A 19,756-nucleotide genomic window follows, 5' to 3' on the forward strand; every position below is an offset into this window, starting at 1 on the left:
CACATACATATAAAGATCAAGGTGACAGAAGCAGGTACATTCCTGTAAACCCCTGTTAAACCCTAAGCTTCCATGAAGCATGTGCAACTGTAGCATCAGTACACCAAAGCTATAATCTCCCTGAAACATGACCCTAGAAGTCAAGCCAATGTTGTGCTGTCTGTCATTTTCAGCTCTAAGCGTGCAGTGGATGAGAGTGAGGTGGAGGCAGCCGAGAGACGCAGCCTTCGCTGCGTCTGGGTCACTGGTGGTCGGGCCCTGACGGAGCAGGAGGCTGCTGTTGAGATAGTGTCTGAGGCAAGGCTCCTCCTTCGGAAAGACCTAGCCCAGTTAGGTGTTCAGTGGGACTCGACAACACTTCCTGGGGCTCCTGCTGTAAACGACCCAGATGAAACCTCATCTGCCTCATATCTCAGCTCACATGAAGCACAGGTCGAAAACAAGAAAAATCACCAGGAAGACAGGGTCAAGAAAAGTGACAGTAGAGACAGTGACAGACATGGAGGGGTGAATAAGGAAGAATATAAATGCGGGAAAGGTATCTCTGAAATGAAAATGCAGAAAGCACAAGGAGAAGCCAACCGAGAGCAAGGGAAGTCCAAGTCTGAAGACACGGTGGTAGACAGAAAATTAGACAGGACAGGGCTAGAAGTCAAACCAACAGATAATAAAGTTCAAGTGGAAAGAAGCAAAGAAACAAAAAACAACGAGCCAAATAAAAAATTATTGATGACAAATGACACAGAAGATCCAGGTGAAAAACAAGAAAGACAAAAGCACACAAGGTCAAAGCAAGGATCGGAAGATGGCAAGAAAGCCGAGCCAAAAGAAGGGGGGACGAGTAAAGGGGTTGCCTCAATCAGACCAGAGAGTCATCAAGCAAATGGTCCTGTTCCTGAAAGGAGCCTGACACAGGAATTGGTTGAAGTCATATCCAGTCCTCTGCTTCAACCAATGCCACATCCTCAGCCCTCTCCTTCCCCGAGGCCTCCTCCGCGGTTCAGAGCACCAATATCCCGAGTAGAAGTACACCACGGTGTTCCTACAAGGACATCTAAAGGAGATGTTGCCTCACCTGTGCATCCAGGTAGACTGAAGCACTCGAAAGCCTTAAGCAAAGTCCTCCACTCTATACAAACTGACAAAAGCCTACAAGATAATGTAGAGACTGCACAGACATCAAAACCTTTGGTGGTTTCTACAGTCCAAAATGTAGCGCCTGCAGGCCAGGTGTCTACAACTGTTCAAGCTCCCAGTACCGTGCTTAAAAACTCTACTAATGCAGGTATGTTAGACTCTCCCCTGACTGTTTCCTCTGCCTCCATTCCCTTATTCTCTCCTGAGGCCAAGCGACGAAAAATGGACTGCGGAGAGGTAGATACGTTTTCATCTCCCGAGCTGTACGCTGGAGATGAGCGAGATAAAGAAGCAGAGGGAGATGTTAAAAACAGAGAAGAGAGTTTCGGTGACAGCTTTGAATTGGACACCCAGACCGAACGAATCATTGTTCAACAGGCATGCCAACACAGAGATGGGAATGGTCGAGGTACAAATCCATCGTTAGAAACGGAGAAGATAAGAGAGGAGGAAATGGTAGAAGCAGCTGTAGAGATCATTAAGGACATAAATAAAGGAAGTAACTGTCTTAAAGAAACTGACAATGCATGTCCCAGATTTAACATTTCTCTCACAAATAGCCAGATGGAGCTCATCCTTAACACCAGCCACCAGGTGAGTGACCAGAATCATCCATTATGTTTTTGTTATTGACCTCCTAATTTACTTGGCTCTTAAAAACCAACCTGTTTTTCCAGATTTCTCCTGGTCTAGGCAATGATAATGTGATTGAAGATAAAGATGAAAGTGGTGATGAGGATACCAATGGGGCTGCCTCTGAGAGTGTTAACAGAAGCAGTAGCTTCCTGTTTGACAGCCTGTACGACAGCTCTCTACTGGCTGGTCTGAGCCCACACCAGGTCCTCGACCAGTCAGATGAACAGGAGCCTGTTGACCAAGAGATCAGAGACCCTCTTCCGTCGACCCAGGAGCGAAGACGCAGTGAGCTTCTCGCCAATCAGGAGGCGGAAAAGCAGGAGGCAGTCCAATGGGGCGAGTCCTCCTTCAACCTGTCAGAGTGGGGAGACTCGCTGCTGGTGGGCGAACACTTTCTGGAAAGGCAGAGCTTGCTCAAACACACAGAGAAAACTCAAGAAGCAAGGAAACCCAACGCAGACCGTGTTGTGCCTGAGGAACAGCTGTCAGAACCTCAACCTAAACCCAGTCAGATACAGCCACAACCCACCACTACTACCACAAATCCAAATGAGCATGACAGGGATAAAGCAAGTAATAATCAAGGCCATACACACACAATGAAACAGCATAGTAACGGACATGACAATAAACCAGTTGGGAGACAGGAAGCTATGAATGAAGAGGGTGAAAATGGGAAGCAATTAGAGACAAAAGTAAAGAAAGAGGAAATTAATTCTTTAAAGTCAGATAATGCCGTTTTTAAACACCATCAAGTCCAAAATGCACCTGAAAGCTCTTTTTATTGCAGCCCTGGTTTGCAAGAGATTTTTGACCGCTGGCCTAGCATGTCTGACCAGCCCTGGCAAAACACCACAACAAGCCAAACAGCCACTCATTTACTCATTAATGATGCAAATACAGCAGAAGTTCAAGATCTACCTCAGCCCTCATTGCAGTTGGACAGAAAAGTTGGAAAGACAAATGTGCAGACTGTTGCTGCTAAGAGTGATTCTCGAGAGGAACAACCATCAAGACCTGACAGTGGGAATATAATGGAGAGACCAGGCTCTGCTGGTGATCTTATTCCCCCAACTCAGGAAACGCCACCTGTCACACCCAGAGTAAAACTGACGACCTCTTCTGTCCAGTCACCTCTCATTGCTAAGCCACTCAACCAATCGACTCCTTCAGCCCTCCTGCCACGGAAACCCGCAATCACAAAATGTCCTAAATCTCGTTCAGGAAACCGTAATCATATATTAGAAGCGGTTGCTGACACTGAACAGCCTACCTCTACATCAGATCGCAGCCACCAACAGCAGCTGGTACAGAAACCAAAGACTGTTCCACACTTAAGTTCAAAAACAAAACCCCTGCTACACACCGACCAGAATCTTAGCACTCCCCCAGACCGTGCCTCTCCCTCTGCCCCCGGGCCCAGGCTCCCCTCGGATGCAGAATCACCTGTGACTGATGAGGGCTTCATTCTTCAGCTGTCCCAGGATGCACCACTCTGTTCCAGCAACTCAGGGGCCTTCTCCATCATAGACGTGGCAAGTGACAGGCGCCTCTTCAACACTTTCATTAATGAGTGGAAAACGAAGGAGCGGTTCTCTGTGGCTTTAGCCTGTGAAAAGAGGGAGCACAAACCCCAGCCTGATGAGGAAATAGGAGGGAAACATAAAAGAGGTAACTGATAAACATGTGACATTGCCGCACAGTTAAATTTGATATCAATTGTTGACATGCAGTAACCAAGAGATTGACTACATCTATGAAGTAGATGATGCAGAGAAGCCTCCTTTCTTGCATTTGTGTTTTTGGCATATTATATATTATTGTATTATATTATCAACAACTCATGACGTATTTAAAACATAAGCAAAGCTTGTGTTGCATGCAGTCTCCTCATCCATGCATGTATTTATTGCGTGCAGCGTCAGCAACTAATCAGGAGCTCCACAGGGCCAATGGTTTTCCAGTAAGAGACAGTGATGGACTGGTGTTGATTGGCCTGTCGGTCTGCTGGGGAGCAAGAGATGCATACTACATTTCTCTGCAGCAAGAGCAGAGCAAAGGTATAGAAACACACATGCATGTATGCACAAGCTCGCTCCAAAAATAGTTTGTTCAGTCTGTCTGTTACCCCTCAGGTTTGAGCTCCAGTCTGGCCCCGCCTCCACTGGATGATAATTTGCCAGTAAGTGAGAGGCTGCGGCTGGTGAAGACCTGTCTGAGCAGACCAGCGGCTGGTCATAGAGGAGGTGTGGTTGTCACGTATGACATCATACAGGTGTACAAGATGCTAGTCCTAAGCTGTAGCATCAGCTTGGAGGGAAACTGTGAAGATCCCAAGGTGAGGGAAATCATATGTGCACATGTTTTCATACTCATACAGCACATATAGAAACTAGCATTCTGGGAACTATGAGCAGGCTGTTCTGTGGGATTTCATTTAAAACCTCTTCTCACACATTTCTGAAGGAAACGTTGGAAGACAGCAAAGCACCAATATTCACTTGGATCTTCTCATTTTCTACAAAAACCTTCCCCATTAGAATCATTGGGATGGTGCTTTAATCACATAAACAAATCTACCCATAGGGGCTTTAAAAGAGCATTTAATAAATTGGAAAATATATTTATTGTTTTGCTAAGTACTTTTGCTGCATCCTGACGTTTGTTTCTGACATTTTATCAAAGTGACTCTGTTTTGAATGTCTGCCATAGGTTGCGTGCTGGCTTGTGGACCCAGGCAGTGAGGAACGGACTCTACCCAACATGGTGACTGTCTACTGTCCCGAAGAGTTACCTCTGCTGGATGGACTTGGGAACGCACTTGCACACTGTCCTCGTGTTAGGGCAGCGACCAAGAGCGTGCTCATACACTCTGTCATGAACCATCTCACTGGCCTGTTAGAGAAGGACGGCATGCTTGGTATAAAAAGCAAAGCAGACGTTCATACAGTATTCCTACAGTGGTAAGAACTGTAGTAACCATGATGTTTTTTTTTTACATTGTTAGACTTATTCAGGAGCAATGAGATGCCCTCCCAGGTGTCTTTGGCTGTGTTGGAGTTAAATGGAGTGGGCTTCAGCGTTGAAGAGTGTGAAAGACAAAAACATGTGATGCAAGCCAAACTCACCGCGCTGGAGTCCCAGGCTTACAACCTGGCCGGGCACAGCTTCTCTCTCACCAGCATCGACGACATCGCACAGGTCCGACACATCTTCTTTATCCCAGCCATGTTTTTGAATCAAATTTCAAAAGTACAAGAACAAACATTATCAAACATATCTCACACGTACATACATATAGGTGTTGTTTTTAGAGCTACACCTGCCTCCAAACGGTGACGTGGGCGGATTGAAAAGTAAGAAGACCCTTGGCTACACCAGGAGAGGTGGCGGCAGAGTACGACTTGGAAAGCAGTTCAGCACCACCAAGGTGAACAGTTTTTCTATAATGCTGGGAGAAAGACAAGGTAATATTTGAGTGTTGACTATGTTTAAACTGAATTGCAATGATGGTTGGCAGGAAGTTCTGGAGAAGCTTCGCCCCCTCCACCCGTTGCCAGGTGTTGTTCTGGAGTGGAGGAGGATCACTAATGCCTTGACTAAAGTGGTGTTCCCTCTGCAGAGGGAGAAGCAATACCACACCACACTGGCCATGGACAGAATATACCCCATCGCTCAGACACACACAGCCACAGGTAACACGCAGATACACACAAAGACATCACACACACCTGTCGTCAAAGTAGAGTATTACAGTGTGAAAACCAATTCTATTTGAATTAAAACTAAAGCATGCAGTGACCCGGCTCATTCTGTTGTCAGGTAGAGTGAGCTTCACTGAGCCCAACATACAGAATGTCCCCAAAGACTTTGAGATTTACATGCCCACGGTGGTGGGGGAGAGCCCACCTTCACAAAACTACTGCAGCACAACCACCAAAACAAGGTAGGTCAACATCAAAGTTCAGATCTATGGGCATGTGGCTCTCAAAGTGGGCTTTGACTACTGAGGGAGTACTTGAGAAGCTTCTAGTGTTTTCTCAGTTTAATGAGACATGGTGTGATGTCACTAAACAATGTCAAAATAACATTTGAATCATAACTTAGTGCTGCTCATAAGTTTACAAACTCTGGCATTATTTCATGGATCCAGGATACTATGCATCCTGATAAAGTTCCCTTGGCCTTTGGAATTAAAATAGCCCCATATCATCACATACCCCTCACCATACCTACAGATTGGCATGGTTATATTTCAGTTAGCCTAACAGTTGCTTTGATTTGCATTGAAAGATGATTTTATGGAAAGTACCCCATGCCAATCTCTAAGCATGGTGAAGGTTATGTGATGATGTGGGACTATTTTAATTCCAAAGGCCAAGGGAACTTTCAGGATGCATAGTATCCTGGATCCATGAAATAACTGGCCTTTAAAAAAAAAAGTGCTAAGTGTTAAAGTGTTAAGTACGACGTATAACTACAACATTTGTCTAACTAAAGCTCGTACTGTTTTGTTACAGAAAAAAGAGACGTTCTGGGGTGCCTTCAACTGCAGCTGGCCGAGCGGAACAAGGCCCGGCCTTCTCTATCAGCATGAGACATGCCTTTGTCCCTTTTTCAGGTTACTATGATGATGGTTGATTTGTGTGGGTGTTCCCCTTCTCTGTCTGTAACTTTGTCTCAGACTGTTCTACCAGCTGTGTCTTTCTGTACTGTGCTGTAGGTGGGATGATATTGGCAGCTGATTATTCTCAGCTGGAGTTGAGAGTGTTGGCTCACCTCTCCAAGGACCAACGCCTTCTGCAGGTCAGTTGTTAGCAAGGAAACATCATACAACAAGCATCAAGAAACAGGTGAAAGAGATGATGAACTGTGTGCGTCATCAGGTGCTGAATGGAGGAGCAGATGTGTTCCGCTGCATCGCAGCTGAGTGGAAAAGCGTCGACCCAGAGTCTGTGAACGACAGCCTCAGACAACAGGCGAAACAGGTACAGCTAGGCAGGAGAGAGATGATGACATGGACCCGCCTGCATTCTTCCTGGTGTGTTTTTGTCTTTGCAGATTTGTTATGGCATTATCTATGGGATGGGAGCTAAGTCTTTGGGGGAGCAAATGGGTGTGGAGGAGAATGACGCGGCCTGCTACATAGAGAGTTTCAAGGCCAGATACAAAGGTATACGACGATGTTTAATTCAAATAAATTGTTTGTGTGTATATGTGGCAGTAGAATCCTACATACACAAATAATTGTTCATAATGTAATTGTATATTATTGTCATTGAAACAAGTACTGGAAAGACAAAATGCACATTCATGCCCTGTGTTGTGCTTCAGGAATCAATAGTTTTCTGAGAGAAACCGTGAAGAACTGTGTAAAGAACGGCTATGTTCAGACTCTGATGGGCCGTAGGAGATACCTACCTGGGATCACTAATGTCAATACGCACACCAAAGGCCATGTAAGCAGGCTTGTCCATCAGAACTTGTCAGAACGCATTTGTAAGCTGTGCCATGTAAAATTCAAGTGTGATTCCCCCCCCCCCCCCCCCATGAATTCCATAACTTCTGTGTCTTTTCAGGCAGAGCGTCAGGCAGTGAACACAACTGTACAGGGTTCAGCAGCAGACATTGTTAAACTTGCCACCGTAAACATCCAGAAACAGTTACGAAAAACATATCCTTCAGCTCCACTCTCTCACAAGCACACACACCCAGGTGACCTAACACTTAATCTTCTTTTCCCATACTGTATCAAAATAACATACAGAAAGAGATAACCACCTGTAATTTAAATCATGCCTAATGGTGTCCGTTATACAGGCAGCAATTACCGCAGGGTTGGGACGTCTCAACTCAGAGGGGCCTACTTCATCCTGCAGCTGCATGATGAGCTCATCTATGAAACCACAGAGGAAGACCTCATACAGGTATGAACATTATTTGGATTGTCAAATCATCAGAAGTATTAAGTATTGTTGTTTACATGGTGCTGAGTAGACCTGCCAAGTAACACCACTGTGTGAGATTTTCATCTTGAGTGATTTGTTTTGTGGGCCAACAAAGCAGATTAGTTACCGTTGCATATGTATCAATAAGTCTCATTTTATGCTGAAAATAGGCAGCCATAATATGACTAAGTAAATTTCAGATATTCAAATAATGACAACTGACACGTTTGCAGTAATTGGTTGACCTGTGGGAAGAGATAATGAGTGATTTTTTAATTTTAACTTTAATTTAGACCATTTCCTACAGTTTTTAAGGTGGTGAAAACAAGGTAACACATTCTGAAAAAGATCACATTTATACATAATTCTTTGTCTTTCTATCAGGTTGCTCAGATTGTCAAGAGGGAGATGGAGTCAGCAGTAAAACTGTATGTAAAGCTTAAGGCCAAAGTTAAGGTGGGACCCAGCTGGGGCAACTTGCAGGACCTAGATATATAATGTGAATGTTTTGATGTTTTACATTGACATATAATACATGCACTTATTGCTTAAGGTAATACTGCTGTACCATTTGTACAAAAATATTTTTTTAATCACTACATTAAAATGAAATGTAAGTTAAATACATGCCTATGATTACATGAACTCTAAATGAACTGAGTGTATTTATAATTCTATTTACCGGTGTACAGAGTAAAATAAAAAGTATGGAATAGTATTTACTGTTATCCCAAAACATGTCATGAGTTTATGCAACATATTTTTGTAATCTAACAGTGTGATAACTTGACATTTGTCTTGTTTTTCTCTACTTAAAAATCCTGTGCCTGCAACAATTATTTTTATTAACTAATGTAATTATTTTCATGAATTCTTTACTCTGTGAAATGTCAAAATTGTGAAAACAATAACCTGGTGATGAGCCCAAGGTGATGTGTGCAAATGTCCTTGTTTCATAAAAAACAAAGATACGCTTTTAATGATTTAATCACATAAATGCAGCTAATCCTTACGAGATGCTGGAACTGGAACATTTCTGGTGTTTTTTCACAGTTTTTGCTTGAATGAAATTAAATGATTAATCTACCAATCATTTTTTTCAAATCAAAGTTGATTATTTTTCCATCTAACGAATGGTTTTAGCTCAACTATGATGCATACAAAACAAAGACAGACCAGCTTTAGTCTTAAGGACAACCTGAAAGCTCACATTTTATTGGACCATTAGTAGAGTTGTCTGTCACAGGAACATACATCATTATCATTGTCACGTTCATTGTTTTGTTTAACACTTATGACATTCAATGCACAAGAAGTGTTAATATGATACAACATTTTCTGTGCAAAGCGACCTCTAGTTGTGGAAAAAGAAATGAGATGTGGTAGAGGAAGCAATTTTGTGTGACTGTAGCTTTAATTGGCCTGTTAGGCTATCTTCAGGTGGAGCTTCATAATGGAAAAAAATATTTTTAAATGATTCCATTCAAAACTACATTAACTTTGCCAATATAAGCTAATGCATACTGTATAGACTCTAGAACAAAATAAGAAGAATGATTTATTTAACACTTCAATTAACCAGTGCACCATGACACCACAGAGCTTTTCAACACGGGCTCAGTTTGACACTAAAATGAGTAACAAGTAAATAAATACAGGTCATGGACAACCATAAACAAATCAGAACAGCACTGATTTGGGGTTTCACAACAGGAGTGTGATCCCAGATGGTGGTAAAGATGTTTCATGTCTGTCAAAAGAATGTCTTTCTGTGTGAAACAGCCATTAAACTCAAATATTTTAACTGATGTCAACACTGTCGTCACCTAAGTATTTAACATGATAGGTCAGGCTAGCAACTACATCTGCTGTCTTATTTGATGCATGTTAATTGACTGAGGAGCAATGTTATAAAATTGCTGCTCTCCTGAAGAGTTGGTGCTTGTCAACAAGACAGTGATATTTTTTATATATTGACGTGCAACAAACTGATGAAGCAAGTCAAGATGCTGCCAGTGTGTGTTGCTCTATAATGTTTGGGTAATAAGTATTGGCCATGATATAGATGTGTTTTTATGATGCAGTCAAGATGATCATAAAAGAGAACATCACCCGCAGACACAATGATAATCAGTATCTTTGGTGATTTCGCCATTGTCCGCAGACCTTTTGCACCTCTAAATTATACAACAATATTGGCTTGACATATTTCTATAAAGGGAGATGACCAACATCTGACAAATTCTGTGGTTGGCAATAATTTGAAGGCCAATGAGAGGACTGTGAGGAAGGAGAAGCTGCGATTCCTACCAACTACAAATCACCACCCCAACAGTCCTTCCACCATCCCCCTTGGGGCCTAGCAGACTTCAAACAGTAATTAGACTTACGGGTTTCTGTGTTAAGAGTATGCAGCTTTCTGTAAACAGTTTTTAGTCAGACTGCCATAAACACAAAATGTTTTTTCTTCTTCTAACAATTAAGGCATTGACACAGGCAGAGCTGTGTATTTCACCAGAGTAGAAAACAGAACAGAGAAAATATATGTACACAGGTACAGTTAAGTGCTACTCAAGCAGTCTCGTGTTGGCTAGATCTGGGGCAAGAAAAATTTGGACCAGGACTGGCCTGGTCTTGTCTTGCTCCATTACGCACAGTCAGGGCTGGTGTTGGAGGCCAGGAGCTTTGCCCTTGTCAGAGAACATCCTGAAGAAAACTCTTGGCCCTGGCCCAGGTTATTGAAGTACAACAATTTACATGAAATAAGGGAAGTAAGGACACAAGAGGTTTGAGGACAACTTCTAGCAAGGTGTCAAGGTGTCTCTCCATTGCGGCTGAAGAAGTACCTAACAGGAGGACCAGGGAGGTCATTGTCTCCATCTGCCTCTGGAGCGAATGACACAGTGAGGTCTACGTAGCGGCGGTCCACAGATGGCTTTATCAGCTTCTGCATCCTGTAGAGAGTCAGAGGCAAGAGTTAGCAGCATCTGCATTACCCTTTGTCCAGGAAACCTCTAAAAACAGACATTCATGCAAAAGTCCACAGGGTGGTGTAGTGATGACAAAGCATCCACCCAGCTGAAGTGTCTTTGAGCAAGAGACAGATTCCCTGTAACCTTCAGAAGTTCTGTTCGGTCATTTTGACTCCTACTTTGGGAGAGGGTACGCAGAAGGGCACAGGAGTCACAAAGAGTAGGCGAGTATCACAATAACAATGGGAGAGTCAGGAAACACTTACGTTAGTTTGAGTCTCTTTGAGTGTCCAGGCATCACAGGCACATAGAGCATCTTCACACCATGGACGACCATAGTGGGTTCAACTCCATACTTTTCCTGAAATAAAAACAAAACATAAAAAAAACGACAAAGAAGCTATGACAAACCTCAGGGGAAATACAATAATGTGCTGACTGCATCGAAATTGCTAACACATCAAAGTAGAATGCAAGTAAATGGTATCTCACCCTCACTGCAATCATGAAGTCAGAGAGAGTGAAGTCCTCATGGCCGAAGATAGTCCAACAGTCCCAGATGGAGAAGTAAATGTTGTCCCTGGAAAAAAACATAAATACAGCTATCACTACATTACATTGTGATAATAATAAAATGTCTCAGTTGCATTCATTCGGTGCAATCTTGTAAATGAAATTGTCAATTTTCTGCAATAAAAGTAAAGTGTGGCCATTAGTATAATAGAGGGTTTCTGTGCATGGGTTGAAAACAGCGATGCCATCATGCCAGGAAAATAAAAAAATGAAGGTGCATCAAGTAAAAGTGTGCTAGTGAGATTGAGGAATTGTGTATATGCCCTTACCTGATGAGTGACTGTTTAACTGGGGCCGGCTCAGTGAGCACCACTACAGGGATGGCCAAGTTAAAGAAGCAGTTTTTGAAAGATTCAAATTCGTATCCTCCAACCACCTTGATCAACTCGAGGGCAACCTGAATACATCAAGAAGAATGCAAAATGATTACTATAACATGGATTTTGAACAACAAAATTCATCGCAGAAATTCCACCACACTTTCCAACATCTATTTACACTGAAATCCTAATACTCCAAGTCCATCTGCTAATCCACGGCCAGGTCATGGTGGCAGCAGGCTACACAAGGTAGTCCACAGATGTCCCTCACCTTAGCAATGTTTTCCAGATGCAGCTGGGGGATCCCATGGTTTTTAAGGCGAGATGAGATATATAATCTCAATCCAGTTGGACATGCCTGGAAAACCTCTAAAAGGAAGTCGTCCAGGAGGCACCAGATGCCTGAATCACCGTAACTGGCTCCTTTTGATGAGAAAGAGCAGCGGCTCTACTCCGATGTCTGAGCTCCTTACCCCATATCTAAGGGTGAGCCCAACCACTTTAAGGAGGAAACTTTTAAAATTTCTGCCCCTTGTATCCCTGATCAATTTTTTTTCAGTCAGAGCCCCAAAGCTCATGACCATAGGAGAGGGTTGGAACATAGAGCAACTGGTAAATCCATAGCATTGCCTTCCGGCTCAGCTCCCTCCTCACTACGGCAGTCTGGTTCATCGGCCGCATTCCTGCTGATGCTATAACAATCCACCTGTCAATCTCACGCTCAACTTTACCCAAACTCGTGAAAAGGCCCCAAGATACGCCTTCTCTTAAGGCAGAAACTCACTCACAACCCAAAGGGGGCAATCCAATGTTTTCTGTGAGAGAACTATGGACTAAGACTCCTGACTGCTTCACATTTGACTGCAAACCGCCCCAGTGCGTGCTGAACGTCACGGTGTGGTTGAGTCTCCCCCGCCATCTGATCTTACCAACAGGTGGTGATCATCAGACAGCTCTGGCCCTCTCTTTACCCAAGTGTCCAAGGCTGCAGATCTGATGACACAACCACAACCTCGATTGATCATGGACCTTTAGCCAAAGGTGTTCTGGTACCAAGATAGGTGCCAGAACCACTCCAGAACACTAGAACCAGTCTGCAATGCCAGGGGTCCCTGCCTTTGTCTGCCGCCTCTGAGAACACAACAAAGAAACAAGGATCCCTTCTAGAGCCAGACCTAGGAGAGGGGGAGGGGCTCGCCAGCTTGCTCCTGCTGGCTTGGTCTGGTACAACCCAAAAGGGACTTCATGGGCCCACCACCCTCAGGGGTAGGCATTGGAGTTCAGGTCCATTGTCAAGTTTGAACAAATCGATAAAAATACTGATAATCATATTATCAAGCAGTAATTTTGAATACCAAAACCCGCCGTTTTTAAATTGAAGAAATTGTCATTACCCAACATCTGCAGGGGTTTCAAATCCAAGGCACGAAGTTAAACCATCAATGCAATTTCAAACATTTCTCACCAGTCCAGCCACAGCAGCTGTTGCCGTGGCAATAGCGGGGATGATCTTGCCAGCGATTCGTTTGGTCTTGAGTCTATCAGCTGGCTCAATGGCGTACATCCGAGCTCTTAGAGCAGATGCTGATGTGACAAAGTCCACGTGGCCGTTGCTGTCATCATCCTTTTCAAACTGTAGAGGAATCACCTGTAACCTCTCTACATGTGAAAGCACAGACATTACCACATATTTTAGTTAGTTTTTACAGTGTTTTTAATATAGGCTTGCGTACTTAACAGGATAGGGAAAGAGTGCCTGTGCCCAAACTATTCACATTGTTGTAATGGATTTAAGTGAATACCACTCCAAGTTTCAAAATTTAGCAGTCATCTTGAGTGTCCATTATTTGCTGTGATTTTCTTTTAATTGTGAACCTGCTGTAACACTGTCGGTAGCAATGGCCTGCTCCAGCTGTGTGATGGCCTCCCTCTCCTCTTCACTGCTTAGAGGCATCTTCATCGAATCAGGCTTCTTTGCTGCCTCATTGGTCTCTATACACTGGAAGGGATAGATCCACAACATTCAACAAGATTAGGATTTTTCACACTCAGAAATCAAGGAGCAGAATATAAAGGCTTACTTTCTCTGAGGGCCTATACTCAGGGATCTTGACATCTGCGAGGACCCTGGTCACTGCCTCTTCAGAGAGATCCTAAGAAAGAAGGAAAAATTCAGGGAGGGAGTGAGTGAGCGAGTGAGTGAGTGAGTAAGTAAGTGAGTGAGTGAGTGAGAGAGAGAGTGAGTAAGTGAGTGAGTGAGTGAGTGAGAGAGAGAGTGTATACATCAGTGTACGTGACCTACCTTTTCTGAGTAAGAGATGTTATAAATCCCTGCAAAGAGCCGGGCAGTGCTGACAATGAAAGTGAAGTGCCTGATGGGGAAAGAGGAAAGTATGGGAAGCTTACGTATGAGACATACAATGCAAAAAAGACTTGTAGTAAGAACTGTAACCCAAGAGTATACTCACAAAGAGTCGTTCAAGTCAAAATCAAAAGGTGCTGGAGGTCTTTTTGGGGACTGCCAAAACAAACCTAAGGAAGGGAAGAAGAATTCCCTATCTTATTTGATTTGAAGTACAACTGATACTGTAGTTATGTATAGTTTTAATTATTGATTTGGTAACTTGTTAGGTATAGAAGTGTTTGATAGAAAAACATACTTCCGTCTTTTAACCTTGTGTCCAGGGGGAAAGAGTGCAACAGTTGTAGAGCCTACATAAAAACAGAGTCCGTAACATGTAAAGAGAAAGGAGCTAGCACCAACACAGGTATACAATCTTTTAAATGAATACGCTTTTTCAGGAGGAGAATACCTTTCTCTTGAAATACTTTTCGAATTTCAGACGGGCAATGGTGATGCAATGTTCCCACTGGCTTGGCCGTTTGCTCAGCAGCTTAATGACCTGGAATGCCCCCTCCAGACTTTCCCCCGCCTGCATCCTCTACACACACAAAGAAATCTTTAAAAAGATTCTTTGGCTGTTCAAAAAATGAACAGACAACAGAAAATGCTACTTATAATAAGTCACAACAAAAATTGTGACATACAAAGTCTTACCTGTAGCACCACTTCAGCCGAGGAGTGGGTCTGCCAGAACGAGTTGTACATGGAGGGCTTGTGGACAAACAAGTTCTCAAACTGGACAAACCCAAGGAGACAGTTTAAAATTAAGACAGTACACTCACACGGTGTCAAAAATGATAACGTTGATCACTCGTTCTGTTTTACGTGGGCTGACCTTGTCTCTGGCCCATTGAATGGTGTGCTCTATGACAGAAGGGAAAGACTTGAGCGTGCAGAATGGGATCTCCTCTTCTGGGGGGTCCCTCTGGTAAGCAAAGGAAAGGATATGTTTAGGGGCACTGTAAGACTAAGGTCTGTGTCCTTGAAGCAGGTCTGGTATAGAACTAAAATAATGCCGGGAAAAAACTCAAGTAAAAAAAAAAAACACAAAGATAGTCACACAAAAAAATTCACATACTCACATGGCTATTGTAGGACTCTGTCAGATTTGGCACAATGATTTCTGTGTGTCCTTTAGTTCCCATGGTGCCAGAGTCCAGAAGTGGTCTCTGATTGGATAAACAGCGGCTGAAAATGAAATACATGCAGAAACAAAACATCACTCGTTGGTCAAATTAGTGAATAATTAATCAAATTCTCCTCCATTCATGTCATAAGCAATAGGGGTGTGCAAAAAAAAAAAATCAATTCACATTTGTATTGCGATTCAAGCTCTACAGATTCAAAATTGATATATAGAATTCCAGAAATCAAATCTTTTTTTCCAGTTTTGTAATGGCGTGTTTACTATCACATGGGAAAAGTAACTAAGATTACATAATGTGAATCGTTTAATTAAAAATTGTTTTTGAATCGAAAATCAATTTTGAATCTAATCTTGAGCCTAAAAATTGATATTGAATCGTGACATTTTCTGAATCGTGCGCCCCTAATAAGAATGCTCTTTCTGGGTTTACGGTAAAGGATGGGTTCCGTTAGAGAAAATCAAACTGGGGCCACTGCTAAGATCATTGATCCTGTCACTTCAATATTTGCACCAACCTGTCTACATATCTCCGTGCCTCCACGTTGTCCAGCGCGGTGACCACTAGGTTCAGGCGGGAGTAGAAGGAGTCATTGTAGATGTTCTCAGTAGCAGGACACACCTTGTTTAGGTGAGCATCTACCTGCAGGTCTGGGTTGATATCGTGAGTGGCTTCTGCTGCTGTGGTACTCTTCGGTTTCTGAGACACAGAAAGACCGGGAAAGTGAATGTCTGTGTGGAGCGTGAGGTTGATTCCGTTCGTTATTTTGACTGATTGTAATCCAAGTGCTTTCGTACAAGTATGAGCCAGTCTGATCTGATATTTTTCTATTTTCCTACATAATACAGCTGCACAGAGAAGATCCACAATGTCACACATCACAAGTAGTAAAGGTGAAAAAATATGTCATTAAAAGTTTCACCTGTATGTGATGTGGTCTGAAGAGAAACTGCCTATTGAGGTTGGACTTTTCTATAAGGTCTGGGTCTGTGATGCATACCTGAGAATTGACAGATGCAGAATACACAGTTTCATTAAATACATACAGTATTGTCAAGCCATGCATTAAATGCATTGCAATACATAAAGAAATAGTCAAACAGAGAGAAAACACAGACAACCACCTCTCCTGAGCTCTTGGCCAATCCCACTCCAAGCAGGGCAAAGTTTTTTAGCATTTCACAGCCTATGGCACCACAGCCCACCTGGAAGAGAAGACAATGTAGTGTTCATCTGGACATGAACCTTAAAATAATTTAATATGAAGAAGTCTTATATGTAAAGCACAAGCCTTACCATGAAGACCCTGAGCTTGTGCAGTTCTACACACATTGATTCTCCAATGCAAGCTCGTAATCCATCATACCGATCTCCCCTTGGGGAAAACTCCTCAGCAGGAACAGATTCAAGTGGCCTGACTACCTCGATGGCATCAAGATAAAACTAAACGCAGGGGAAACAGAGATAGATGATGAAATTAACAGATGTTAAATGCTTCAAAAGATGCAGAAAAATGCAAAAATCTAAGTGGTAGATTGAGCTATCAATCAATAAGCACCATTTCACAAAATAACCTACCCATTGCTGCAGTGGTGCAAACTTCCCTGTGATGGCCTTAAGAACTTCCTGGCTGGCTAGACCTCCTACAGCTGCTGCCAACGGAGGAAGAGTTCCCCTTGCTGTTCTCGACAGACAGCGCACCAAGTCGGTATTCACAGGAGCCTGGGAGAAAAAAGGACAAAATGAAGAGGAAGAAAGAGAAAGAGAGAGAGAGAGAGAGAGAGAGAGAGAGATGTGTGTATGTAATGCAGGTTCAAGGAAGTCAAAACAAAAATTAAAAGCACTCACTTTGTTTTGGAGAGTTGCATTCACTTCCTCGGTTAGCTTTAGTAAAACCTCAGCATCCTGTAAACACCTGATGGCATAAAAGTAGAGCCAGGACAAATTAATTTCTCGGGTACTGTTGGAAATACAAAGTTAAACAGTAGAAAAGATCAAGGCAGCAAAAAGCAGAGAAATGTTTTGTTTACCCAGTGTTGGGAAGTCTACTGTGCTGTTCCTGAAAGGTGTCTAGAGCCAACATGGCTGCATGAATCTGTAGTGGGGCCTGATGGGTAGATTTGGAAAAAAGCGTTTTGAGGAAAAGTGCTTAGTTAAACTCAAACTAAATACTAAATACAAGACATTTGTAAACAAGAGTAAATAAATTTATATTTTTTTAATATAAAAAGCCCAACAAAAACAAGAACAAGCACACCCCTTGTGTTCAACAAGACGTCAAGTGATTCTACTCGTCTGTACAAAAGTGCTCCTTTACTTGTAAATATAATGTGAAGGCAGTGTTTTTGGCCATGAAGGGATCCTGAACGTATGATGGCTCTAGTATTGCTGAAAGCTGATTGGTTAGAAGCTTTGATCCAATCTAGACGTAGCCTGCTCTCGAGTAGACAATGGGGCAGAGTTTACACATTCTGGCAATGTGCGTTGGTAAAGTGGGCAAATTTTACTGAAATACAAAAGTGGATAAATGCAGGAACACACACAAATATTAGAAATGGGTTCAGCCCAAAGTTAGCTGGCTAGCCATTAATCTTGCTTTGTAATGCCGTTTCCAGGAACATCTGAACACTCTCACCTCTGGTTTACTTAAGTCTGGAGTCAGGACCTGAGGATCACACAACTGTCTTTCCATTGTCTCCTGAAATACAAAAGTGGATAAATGCAGGGACACACACAAATAATATTTATATTCATATATGTTTATAAATGGAAACTAGTCAACTTACAAATCTGTATGTCTTGGGGGTTTTCACCATAACAAAGAAACCTCCATGTGTATACGGTTGTAATTGGGATGTGTCTCCTATTGAAAAACTGTAAGGGGAAAGGACTAAAAACACACACACACACACACACACACAAGATTAATGCACTATTACGTCACTTTATACAGAAATATCTCACCAAATCTGCCATTGGAATAGTTCAAAATGTGACAAAAGGTAACATATCCAGTATACTATGAAAGACAGCACATTTTCTTCACCCTATATAAATACTACTGACCACAACCATATTCTAAATGATTTGTACATTTGTGATTTATTGAGTATGCCAGTGTTATACACTTACACATCTTCAATAATGTAAACGTACAGTAAAACTATCAAATGTATTAAACTTATTATGGTCAATGTAGAAATACCTGAAACTGGATGTGTGGTGCCGTTGACTTCCACCATGCCATTGACCTCTCTGAAGACAACACTCTGGCCTGTCTGTAGGCCATGGGGTTGGTTGTCCATGCAGGTTACCACCCCAGGATTGTCCTAAAGGGGTGCAAATTCAAAAACAACATCAAATGTGTTTTTTTTGGAGCAGACACACTTTTTGTGGGCTCATACTGTATTATCCAACTATGAATTATGGAACTACATTTCTAGATAATGCAAAAAAATCCAGGTTACTCTTCCAACTGAGATGTAGCTCATCACATTTTCCAAATAAAAAAACAAATAAACTGCCATGTTAGGAAAAAGTGATACCTGAGTGATACTTTGGATGAAAATCTCCTTGGGCTCCTCCCCTGTAGGATCTGACACTTCAAACTCTTCTCCAAAATCACAAAACACCCGTACACAGATGCCGTATGCATCACAGCCAATAAACTGGAAAGGACATAAGGTGAAACAGTAAATACACAGACTAATGTGTGGTTAATATTTGACTGGTAGTTGACATGGCTTAACTACTCTTAAATGTATAACCACTATGGGGAGTGTAGACATACTCTGATGGGGGGTCGTTGTGAGTGGCAGAACTCATTCACTCTCTTCTGTAGGCTCAATCTGGCTTCAGTCAGAATCACACACTGGAGAGGAGAGCAGAGCAGAAAACAATGCAGGTTTAAACTAAGGTTCTCTGCAATTGAAACACTAATAACAATGAGACTATGTTTAGTTGTTCCATAAATTAATAAATAGACAGGTAATGCAGACAACCCATGGGCAAGTCAGAGAATACATCAACCCTGAACATTTAATCAAATCCTCCAGCAGTGCTTGGCAGTTACTACAATTTCAACCTTTGACAGTAGCATTTCCTCCACCTGAGAGGAGAAGCATTATTCTGGTTTACATGCTGAAGCAGTGGTTTGAAAAGTTTTAATTGACGCCACGACGTCTCGTCTCTCTCGGAAACTCGGCTGAAAAGAAATACCTGATACTTTCCAAGAAAGCTGAGATCAGTGTTGTCGGCCAGAGCAGAGGAAGACAGGTCTACATGGACATAAGGGTTCAACTCTGCGACCCGAGGGCACACTGCCTCCACCCTGTGGTTGAAAAGTAAAAGAGGGTGGATTAGAGTGTGTAAAAGACCGACAAAGGGATTGAGATGGATTAAAAGAGTTTGCATATGTATGTGGATTACAGGAAAAGTGTGAGTAAGGGATATTTCAGATTGTGACTAAATTCAGAACAGTCCAGCGTTGTGATGTGTATTACCTTCTTCTCTGGCTCAACACATCCTCTTGGCGGATAAAGAAGTTGGAGCCCAGATCCCAGGTTTCACACTGCTTTGTGTCATGAAGGGTGACAGCCTACACACACACACACACACACAC

General features: G+C 42.6%; 2 protein-coding genes across 5 annotated transcripts in view; one reads left to right on the top strand and one right to left on the bottom strand.

Moving 5' to 3' along the window:
• The window catches only part of polq (polymerase (DNA directed), theta), a 15,949-nt gene extending 7,539 nt beyond the window's left edge, over positions 1-8,410 (top strand). The window contains exons 19-35 of one of the 2 annotated variants that reach the window (XM_034857724.1): positions 174-1,731; positions 1,815-3,444; positions 3,693-3,833; positions 3,909-4,111; positions 4,486-4,693; positions 4,781-4,974; positions 5,075-5,203; positions 5,294-5,468; positions 5,596-5,719; positions 6,294-6,394; positions 6,497-6,579; positions 6,660-6,761; positions 6,835-6,946; positions 7,108-7,232; positions 7,353-7,488; positions 7,594-7,700; positions 8,106-8,410. In XM_034857724.1, the coding sequence (XP_034713615.1) occupies positions 174-1,731; positions 1,815-3,444; positions 3,693-3,833; positions 3,909-4,111; positions 4,486-4,693; positions 4,781-4,974; positions 5,075-5,203; positions 5,294-5,468; positions 5,596-5,719; positions 6,294-6,394; positions 6,497-6,579; positions 6,660-6,761; positions 6,835-6,946; positions 7,108-7,232; positions 7,353-7,488; positions 7,594-7,700; positions 8,106-8,219 (5,242 nt within the window). In that variant the 3' untranslated portion in view covers positions 8,220-8,410. The remainder of the gene's footprint in view (positions 1-173; positions 1,732-1,814; positions 3,445-3,692; positions 3,834-3,908; positions 4,112-4,485; positions 4,694-4,780; positions 4,975-5,074; positions 5,204-5,293; positions 5,469-5,595; positions 5,720-6,293; positions 6,395-6,496; positions 6,580-6,659; positions 6,762-6,834; positions 6,947-7,107; positions 7,233-7,352; positions 7,489-7,593; positions 7,701-8,105) is intronic. The other variant, XM_034857725.1, reaches the window with a different exon arrangement.
• A 493-nt stretch (positions 8,411-8,903) lies between these two features.
• Positions 8,904-19,756, bottom strand: part of uba6 (ubiquitin like modifier activating enzyme 6) — a 12,077-nt gene continuing 1,224 nt past the window's right edge. For all 3 annotated transcript variants that reach the window (XM_034858144.1, XM_034858152.1, XM_034858135.1), the window contains exons 5-32: positions 19,638-19,732; positions 19,354-19,465; positions 18,926-19,006; positions 18,681-18,803; positions 18,341-18,464; positions 17,922-18,025; positions 17,771-17,833; positions 17,166-17,242; positions 16,984-17,050; positions 16,714-16,857; positions 16,432-16,578; positions 16,260-16,340; positions 16,058-16,135; positions 15,653-15,834; positions 15,073-15,178; positions 14,826-14,915; positions 14,645-14,725; positions 14,400-14,528; positions 14,247-14,298; positions 14,055-14,118; positions 13,889-13,958; positions 13,668-13,739; positions 13,462-13,585; positions 13,052-13,245; positions 11,536-11,663; positions 11,186-11,273; positions 10,960-11,054; positions 8,904-10,675 (exon numbers count right to left, since the gene is read on the bottom strand). In XM_034858144.1, the coding sequence (XP_034714035.1) occupies positions 10,534-10,675; positions 10,960-11,054; positions 11,186-11,273; positions 11,536-11,663; positions 13,052-13,245; positions 13,462-13,585; positions 13,668-13,739; positions 13,889-13,958; positions 14,055-14,118; positions 14,247-14,298; positions 14,400-14,528; positions 14,645-14,725; positions 14,826-14,915; positions 15,073-15,178; positions 15,653-15,834; positions 16,058-16,135; positions 16,260-16,340; positions 16,432-16,578; positions 16,714-16,857; positions 16,984-17,050; positions 17,166-17,242; positions 17,771-17,833; positions 17,922-18,025; positions 18,341-18,464; positions 18,681-18,803; positions 18,926-19,006; positions 19,354-19,465; positions 19,638-19,732 (2,913 nt within the window). In that variant the 3' untranslated portion in view covers positions 8,904-10,533. The remainder of the gene's footprint in view (positions 10,676-10,959; positions 11,055-11,185; positions 11,274-11,535; positions 11,664-13,051; positions 13,246-13,461; positions 13,586-13,667; positions 13,740-13,888; positions 13,959-14,054; positions 14,119-14,246; positions 14,299-14,399; positions 14,529-14,644; positions 14,726-14,825; positions 14,916-15,072; positions 15,179-15,652; positions 15,835-16,057; positions 16,136-16,259; positions 16,341-16,431; positions 16,579-16,713; positions 16,858-16,983; positions 17,051-17,165; positions 17,243-17,770; positions 17,834-17,921; positions 18,026-18,340; positions 18,465-18,680; positions 18,804-18,925; positions 19,007-19,353; positions 19,466-19,637; positions 19,733-19,756) is intronic.

The sequence above is a fragment of the Etheostoma cragini genome, chromosome 2 (assembly GCF_013103735.1).
Source record: "Etheostoma cragini isolate CJK2018 chromosome 2, CSU_Ecrag_1.0, whole genome shotgun sequence".
NCBI classification, from domain to species: domain Eukaryota; kingdom Metazoa; phylum Chordata; class Actinopteri; order Perciformes; family Percidae; genus Etheostoma; species Etheostoma cragini.